Source organism: Scomber japonicus, chromosome 8, assembly GCF_027409825.1.
Source record: "Scomber japonicus isolate fScoJap1 chromosome 8, fScoJap1.pri, whole genome shotgun sequence".
Lineage (NCBI taxonomy): Eukaryota > Metazoa > Chordata > Actinopteri > Scombriformes > Scombridae > Scomber > Scomber japonicus.
The window spans coordinates 15192611-15202115 of NC_070585.1; the positions used below are offsets into that span (position 1 = coordinate 15192611).

The 9505-nt window shown below is 39.4% G+C and overlaps 1 protein-coding gene across 1 annotated transcript; it reads left to right on the plus strand.

Annotated features, from left to right (window-relative positions):
• The first annotated feature begins 3260 nt into the window (after nucleotides 1-3260).
• Nucleotides 3261-4804, plus strand: adra2db (adrenergic, alpha-2D-, receptor b). The gene has a single exon (XM_053324203.1). The coding sequence runs from the start codon at nucleotides 3370-3372 to the stop codon at nucleotides 4636-4638; it is 1269 nt and encodes a 422-aa protein (XP_053180178.1). The 5' UTR covers nucleotides 3261-3369; the 3' UTR covers nucleotides 4639-4804.
• Nucleotides 4805-9505: the final 4701 nt, after the last annotated feature.

Consider the following 9505-nt stretch of genomic DNA (forward strand, 5'->3'; position numbering starts at 1 on the left):
CTGAGACATTTTCAAATGTAGTTTCTTCTTGCTAAGATGGCTTGCTTCCCCCCCCCCCCCCCCACTGTCTTACAGTTATTTATTGTAAACTTAACAAAAAGATAAAAAATACAAGTTGACTGTTAACCTGTGTATAACTTAGCTAAGAAACACAATAGCTTTCAGGTAGTTATCTAACATGTATTATTGATATCCACAAAATATATTCAAATATTAAAATATTTCAAATCATGTTTGTTTTTTAACGTTATTTGGCCATTTGATCTCCTTGTAAAACATTAGTAAAAAACAAAAAAGGTGAAAACGTTTTTGACATTTTTTTCCTTCTGGGCTTATATCCTGTAGGACCTAACATTAATCGATTTGAAGACATCTTTATAAATATGGGAAGTATTATGCAATGGTTCAAAGAATTGCCTTTATGTTTACCATTGGAAAAAATAACATATACTCTAAAAAATAAACAAGAAATATTTCAGAAAATATGGGGGCGCTACATTCAGTATATTAAGAACAATGATGTATCTGATTTACTGTGTGAAACAGGGACAGCATAATTATCCCCTGTACAGGACCACAATCATATGCTGCAACCTGAAGATTATTTTATAACACCTGTAAGAACTCTCATGGACTCTTATTGAATGTACCTAGTGTTTGTATATTGTTCGAATATGTCGAGTATGTGTGCTTTGTATATGTAGCCTATGTAAAAACTTTAATAAACATATTGTTGAAAAAGAAACACGTTTTTGAGTTAAATATCTTGACAGCTATTGGATGGCTTCCATGAAGCTTGGTGCAGATACCCATGTTCAGATATAATATATATATTAAAAAAAATTCAATAAAAAATTGGAAAGATTGGGGTGTTCTAAAACTGTTCAACAATTAAAGTTCATATTTTTAGGACAAATGTTCATGAATAATTTTGATTTTGTTGATAAAGAAAATAAATTATGGTGTACAGGTCTGTGCTGCAGTTTCAGTTTCAAGAGATATTTAGCAAAATGTGTTATATAACCATTATGTCTGTACTCGTGAAATTCTTGATTGGAGAACATTGCAGAGACAGTTTTATTCTTTCATTCTGAGCAATTGTCTGTGCTTGTTCTGTGTGGAAAATAAAGTGTATGCACCAACCAGACAGACCATATGCAACACCTGCAAGCAGAACAATTCTGGTAACAGGTGCATAAAGTGTTGTATTTTCAGTCATATATTGCAAACCTGCTATATGAGAATATATAAAAGGTATGTATTTCAGTGATTGAATCATACATTCATCCACTGCTGAGATTGTTGGAACAAGTCCATGAATATGTTAATACTCTATTAACGTTACAACAAGCTTTCAGATGAAAAGTAATAAAACACAGGGAGTGCGTGTAATTGCATCTTCCATCAAAGTATTTTATTACAAAACTGCTTATTTGTAATAATTATAATTGTATGTTACTTAATTGATCCCCCCAGGGTTATGAAGTCAGACATAACAAGTTGGCACAGCACTGTGGAAATAGCTCTGGCTATGCGAGACCAGACATAACACAACTGTTTCTCTGCTTGTAAAAAATAAAGAGCTGGTTTGTGTTGTCGGCTGCTGGTTACTGAGGTCAGTGTTTTTTTCTGTTTTAATGCAGGAGGTAGACCCTGAAGGTAATGTCCACAGACCACTGATATATGGTGACAGTCACCTTTAGATGATCTTCACCATTTTTTATGTTCATCCTGGGGAGTGAGATCAGAGTGGGAAGGGAGATTGTCTCTCCGAATCCTCCTCCACTTCCTCCTCTGAACCTGTTCTGACTCCTTCTGTGTTTCGTCTCAACACAGTTTCAAAAAGATGTTCTTAATAGACCTCCAGAAAACTCACTTTCAAGGATGCAGATGCACACACATACTGTACAACAACATTAATGTTGGCAACAGCTTGAGCTGGAGTTCAAATCCCATACTGATAACCTTCCAGTAGATTATATTTATTTTCAAAACATTTCTTTCATATATCCAAAATGTGTAAAGTGCTTCTGATGCTCACCAGCTCAACAGCATTTTTTATTTTTATTCTTATTTCTCAATGACCCCTGAGTGGCTGTGTGTACGTGTGTGTGTGTGTGTGTGTGTGTGTGTGTGTGTGTGTGTGTGTGTGTGTGTGTGTATTTGTGTGTCTTTTTGTATCTCTCCTGACTGGTAAACATCCCCTGGCTACACAACTGACTGCACTGCATACATGTTATATAACTGAACTTCCAGACCAAACAGATGCAAGCTTCTCAGCAACAGGTATTTTCACCTCCATCTGTGCCTGCACACAACAATTCTAGATTATAATGGAGCAGTGTGAATAATGGAAAAGACTGAAAGTGGTCTTAGATGTCCGGTCTTAGGTGTGTGTATAGTAAGAAATGTACCTGTAAATGCAATATTGAAGTGCAGATCAGTCAGTCACTGTTGCATGAAAACCATTTTATTTTGAAAACTATGACCTTGTAATCACTGGCCCTGCAGGGATAATTAAGTTTAGAGAAACCTCATGCTGTGCTGTTTTACCTCCAGATCCATCAATGACTCTTGATGGCCATTTCACCCTATGGCATTCCTGTTATGATGCTGCCATTGGCATGATTTTTTCTTAAATTAGAAATTTATAGAGGAAGGCAAATATTTATTCTGCAAACCAAGACTTGGTGTTTTTACACTCCCTGTATGTTGTACATGTAATGCTGAGAAAAGAGAAAAGTTCAATATGAAAAGAAGAAAACAATTAAATGTGAGAGTATAAAATCAAACACAAGTCCTGAAGAGAAACAATTCCAGTTTCAAAGAAATCTCAAAACCAACTGTGTAAACAGTCTCTCTCTCTCTCTCTCTCTCTCTCTCTCTCTCTCTCTCTCTCTCCTCTCTCTCTCTCTCTCTCTCTCTCCTTTTAAAGTTTGGAGATGGGTTGGTCCTCTGAGTGATGTCACCTCACTCCTGTATGGGCATTCATTCCACCAGCAGCGTGCATCTCCGGTGCGTCTTCAAAGCGATGCTCTACACCAAAACTCAAAAGCAGCATTACGCACGGCGATGGGACAGCAGATAAGTGACTTCACTCCGGAGCTTTGGATTGTGAAGTGTTTTTCTCGTATTTGTGATGTATTCGGAACTTGGTGCGCGTGTCGGGACCATTTGGAGGACTTGTGGTGAAGGTTGTACATTTTGTGGAGATACATTTGTGCAGTACTGCATCGTATGTGGGTGAGCTTTGCGTAGCATATCTCCATGCCTTAGTGGAGGATAACTCAGGGCACCCCGTCTCAGCTTCTTCGGGGATGAACAGGGTGCACAAATAAACATGGTACGCAGGGACAAATTGGAGCCAGAATGGATTTAACCCAGTTAAATCTGTTGACAGAAAATGTTTCCAATGATGAGAACACCACGGACGCACCGTTTGCTCGACCAAATACGGAGGCAGCCACCGCGCTCATTATCCTGGTGGTTACTGTGATCATTTCAGTAACTATTGTCGGAAATGTGTTGGTTATTGTGGCAGTGCTGACCAGCCGGGCTCTCCGTGCGCCCCAGAACCTTTTCTTAGTCTCACTGGCCTCAGCAGACATCCTGGTAGCCACGCTGGTCATCCCCTTCTCCCTCGCCAATGAGGTAATGGGATACTGGTACTTTGGCAGTACTTGGTGCGCCTTCTACCTGGCGCTGGACGTGTTGTTCTGTACCTCATCCATCGTGCACCTGTGCGCCATCAGCCTGGACCGCTACTGGTCAGTGACAAAGGCGGTGAGCTACAACCTGAAACGGACACCTAAGCGCATCAAGTCCATGATCGCTGTGGTGTGGGTAATATCTGCTGTTATCTCCTTCCCTCCTCTTCTCATGACCAAACATGACGAACGGGAGTGCCTGCTGAACGACGAGACCTGGTACATCCTCTCCTCCTGCCTGGTGTCATTCTTTGCTCCGGGTCTCATCATGATTTTGGTTTATTGTAAGATCTATAAGGTCGCCAAACAGCGCTCCTCCACCGTGTTTGTGGCCAAAAACGGCCTGGAGAGGCAACCGTCCCAGTCAGAGACCTGTTTCGTTAGAAATGACCGGTTTGAGATGGAGAGCCCCAGCAGCCAGAGCTCTGGCAGCCACCAGAGGCAGGGGGAGCTGGATGACATTGACCTAGAGGAGAGCTGCTGTCCGTCGGATACTAAACCCCGCAACCATCGCTTCACCAAGCGGAGGAAGGTAGAGGGGTCCGACTGCTGCCCTCCTCAGAACTGCCGTCTGTCCTGGGCTTCGGCTCGGGCGTTACAGTTTTACCCAGAACACAAGAACCCAGCTGCGCGACAGCAGCTGGCCGTGGCCAACAAGACCAAAGTGGCCCAGATGCGGGAGAAACGCTTCACCTTCGTGCTGGCGGTAGTGATGGGTGTGTTTGTGCTTTGTTGGTTCCCCTTCTTCTTCACATACAGCCTGCATGCTATCTGCAGAGACAGCTGCTACATCCCTACCACACTTTTCAACCTCTTCTTTTGGATTGGCTACTGCAACAGTTCAGTGAACCCCATTATATACACTATTTTCAACAGGGATTTCAGGAAAGCCTTCAAGAAAATTATTTGTACAACTTCTAAACGCACTTGAACACACAGGCACAGAAAGGGTTCCTGGGACTAATCTGTTTTGCCAGCCTCTCACTCAACAGTGAGGAAGTAATTACAGAACTCAATCTTCTTGGCTGACTATTTTAATGTAATTACTATCATATTGAAACTGAGTGTTGTGTCTTAATGTCTATGAATAAAATGTAAAGTTGAGCAAAACAAAGGAGAAATATTCCTAGCTCATCGATGTTGCACACCTACATATATTTACTTTAGATATGCAGTCGTAATACATAGGTCACTATATAATAAGTCCTGCAAATGTGCACATTTGAACAAAAAATCCCTGTATAAGATCAATCCATGCTGCAGCAAGCAGGAGGAGCGAGCTACCCCAGTGTGAAGCTGAAGTCATGGATTCCAAAGCAGGTGGTGAGATTCATAGTGGGTGTGTTGTGATAAGATGAAATGGATGATTAATCTCCATCATCTTAAAATGCGATCATGGGGATAAGCAGGCAAGCAAGTAATGCCTTTAAAGCAATGAAATGAAATGCTATTATTACCAAGTTTAGAATCTAGCATGGTTAAATGTTTGACATTATTGCAGTTAACTCAGATACATTCTTTTTTTTTTGCTTGTTTTATGAAGATTTGAGCCACGTGTATGCAGTTAAAACTGGTTCAGTCATTTTTATCAGTGAACCCCAAACTTACATAAGAGCCTAATCTCACACCCCCACTGCACCATTGCACCACCTCACACCAGAACAATGGCCAAGATGAGGATTGCGTGTGTAACGTCTATTGGATGAATCTGCATATTTCATGTCAACCTACCTCACAATACCTACCTCAAAATAAATATTTTGTGGGTAAATATTTAAACTGTGGGACTCAATTCTCCTTCACAACATGATTTGAGGTTTGCAAGACGTGAGATTAGATCTGGGTCATGTTGCCCGGCAAATATTACTCTCATAGTGGCATGAAATTCTTTTTTATTATTCTCTGAAAAAATTAAATGATCTGTGCGAGGTGAGAAAAAGAACTCTAGATTCAGCTGTGATATTTCTGAACGTGCAACAGGAAGGATGCTTACCTGTGACACAACCCTACTCACTCTATTCTTAAACACATCTCTGGACAGTTATTGCAGGTATAGATCTGAACCTCCATCTGGTTTCATATCTCTGCGGTTCAATAAGAGAGCTTAATATCTACGAAACCAAGCCCCTAGCTGTAATCCTCTGCTTTATAAATATTGTTTTATCATCGGAAAAGTCCTATGAATTATGACTAACTATCCTTTAAGTTCCCACTGCTTAAAATGATGTAGAAATAATTCACAGCAGGGACAAGTCTTTAAGGGGGAGTGTAGGGGGAAAATATACAATTTCTACACAGATTAAAATGGGATGTTTTGGTTATATTCAGGGTCTTGAACTGAGGCACTGTTTCCTTTACAGCCTCAGACTGTGGTTGTCTCATGATACATCTGGGATATAAAGAGTATGTGAAATGTTGGAATATGTGATGAGGGTCTTCTTTGGGAAAAAATCTGGATAGTGAGAGGGGGACTCACCAGCTCTATATCAGACTATTGTCTGCATGGGGGTGCTGTGGATAAATATACTATTTATATCCTCTAGGAACATCTTCAAAGCTCTTCTGCTGCTCATTTCGGCCCCTGCCAAAGATAATCACCCTATTGGAAGGTTATCATGCTTAAAAAGTTATTTTTAAGCATTTTTAATGAAGTGCTTTTGTATGTGAAGTGTACAGATATTCAAAAGGGTGTTGTTAAAATATCATCAAAGGAAACAGGTGGTTGCATATGTTCTTTTCCCAAGATGTGCGCCACCATTTTATTCATGAACAGAATTAGTCGGTCTGAGAAAAGTGGGGTCGGTGTGAAACAGGAAACTTTATCTCAAAGGGATTCTCAATCTCTTGAAACAAATGAAATGTCTGGACTGAGTTGTACCCACAAGAGATGCTAAAATTAGATTTCCATCTTCAACAATTAACAGAATGGAAGTGATGATAATTGTGATGTATGTAACTTCATGTGATGTTATTGTTCACCTGTTAGATGTAACTTAATTTCTCTGGAGAGCACGGCCATCACTCTTAATGCATGTTGCATCACCCATAGAGGAAATGATTACATGAACATTCACATGTAATTTTCTTCCTGATAGTGTACTGATGACTATCCAACAAGACATCCCTTGTTGAATCTCACTTTCCAATTCAATTATCTCTCTAATCAAATGCTCTGTTGCAGTAAGCATGGAGCACAATGCTTTTAATTAGCTGCAATGTTTTCTGTTAATTCAGTCATGTGTAATCTCTCTAGTCATGTTGGCTCACATACATCATCTTCATTACATCTTTTGCTTCATTGTCCAAAGAGCAAGATATTTCTCTGTTCTGAGTTCTGCTAATTGCTTTCTACCTCTAGAATGTTGTTTGTACTCTTCTGATTTGCAGGTCCAGTCTGCCACTTCCTTCTACCAAGCCTTATATTTATCCCAGACTGTAAACAAAGTTGGCGAGTAGTCCAGGAAGAGAAGCGCCGCTGCGGTGACCCTCAACCTCCAAATCCTCTTCCAAAACTTAATGAGACCAACAGACCAACTGGACAGAGCCAAAATACTTCCTGGCGTGAATGCTGAAGGGAAAGCTTTATTCAGAACTTCTAAAGTAGAGGAAGAGGGTCAGAGTGGTTTAGGGACAGCAGTGTGGTCAAGGCTATTTGCAGTCACAATAGGCGGAGGAGATGTGGTTATAAATGTTTCGAGAAGTGTGCAGCGTGAGGAAAAAAGGAGCCTCTTGGGATGAGAGAGAGAGAGAGAGAGAGAGAGAGCGATGAAGAGAGCACTTGCTTGTTGTCCTCTGCTACATTATCTTGTTTGTCAGACACAATGTGGCATCTGCAGGTAATTGCTTTTTTCAATTTGCTCTAACAAGATAAGGGTTGGAGGTGCGCAAGGCCAAAATTCGTGTCAATCCCAGGAAGTAGTAGTATCAGAAGAAAAAGAAGCAATGTGTCATTAGTGATAATCAGCTGATGACACTTCTAAAGCATAGGTGGGACTGAACTCACTGCCTCAAGGCCATTCTAATATATTGTCCTGTTTATCACAAACAACCAGTGGATGACTTGAGGTGTCACAGGCAATCAGATGACACCTTCAGTGATAACCTAAAGCTGACAGTCAGATAACCGGCTCCTGTGTGTGTTTGGATAAAAGGGTCTATATTTACATGTAAACATATGCAGACATGTTGCTTTCATGCCTCTTGTAAAACACTGGAAATTTCAAGCTCTATTTAATCTCAAACAAGGTGTGGATGCTGAGTTACAGAAGTTGTTACTAAAGTTGTTACTTGCTAAGAGAGAAACAGAAACACATTGTTGGCCTTTTGTTGTATATGTAAATAAGATATAGAATATAACCAGCGTTGTCATTTGAAACTCTAACAAATAAAGCAAGCCATATTAAATTAGTCTGAAAGGGTGATATGTGGGTTGGAAATTTACATAACTTTAAGAAAAAAAGGATCCATTCTTGTAACTAAAGGGCCAACTCTGGGTTGTGATTAATGACTTGCAGTGTGCTTGAAAACTTTCACTCTCTAAAGGTGGAACTAGGACACCTAATTTAAATCTATGGATTTATCTCTTTTTGTGTTCTGTTCATACTGCATTAGGAACAAAACATTCATTAAGTAAAAGGTAGTCATTTTCTTTTTTTTATCATTTCTTTCCATTCCTTAATTAAATTATTATCAAGTATGCAAAAAAAATGTGCAAAAATATTGTTATCCAATATCTTTCCACTATTCCATATTTTGATTGTTGCAGTTTAATATGATAATCCAATAATGAATAATTGAATTATCTACTATTTTTTAACAACAGGCAGAACTGAACAATCAAGGAGATGTGGCAAATGTCAGTAAGTAAGTTATCTTGATGAAAAAGGATGGTATACAGTTCAGTACACATAGCCTTCTGTGAGGAGGACAATCAAGACATTGTCCTCCTGTTGTTTGTCTTACAAAATCAGTTGGAGATATTGAGATTATCCCCACACACTGTGCTTCATAAAGTGAACAAAGTCTCTGTGGGATTAATTATTTGTTTCTAGCAGGCATTCACAGGGAATATTTAAATCCTAACAAAACATCCATGCAGCTGATTTCTTTTCCAGGAAAAATGCATGCTCATATGTCCTTCACAGTTTCTGTATAGGAAGTTGCTATTCTTGGGGTTCTCCAGTGTTTGTATGTGTTCCTGGGTTGAGGAAAATGGGATGATACTACGCTCTGCTGGGCCATAGTGCATTTGTCTTCCCTTTTCCTTCCTATACAAACACAACCTCTGGACTCTGCCATGTTTTAGTCCATTTTACACTTATGGTTATATTTAGCTACTCCATCAGAAAGACACAGGACCTGACACATAATGGGAAACAGGAAATGGACCAGTGTAGCCTTATAAAAATGTAGGTCACTGCTGTACAAAACAGGTACACACAATACAACACTGTGATATTTACTGATACACTGGATTTTAAAAAAAATACAACTTTATGAATGTTATAAATTATCGGAAACAGTAACCACATCCTTTTTTTAAATGCTCATCTGCAACATAAAGTATAATATTTTATTATTTTTAGTATATATTCCATCTCCATTCTGTATAGCTCAGTTTTTGAGCATTGCTACAGGCTTTTCATTATTATTTTTAATTTCTAATTTTGCTATGCTCTGCCTTTTAGAGTAAGTGCTTTTCCTCTGCTCTGTTTTCTTCTCAGAAAACAGCACCATCTACTGTGTACAGTACATTTTATTTTAGGTCCCTCTTCATAACTGTAAGAGCAGCTATGGTA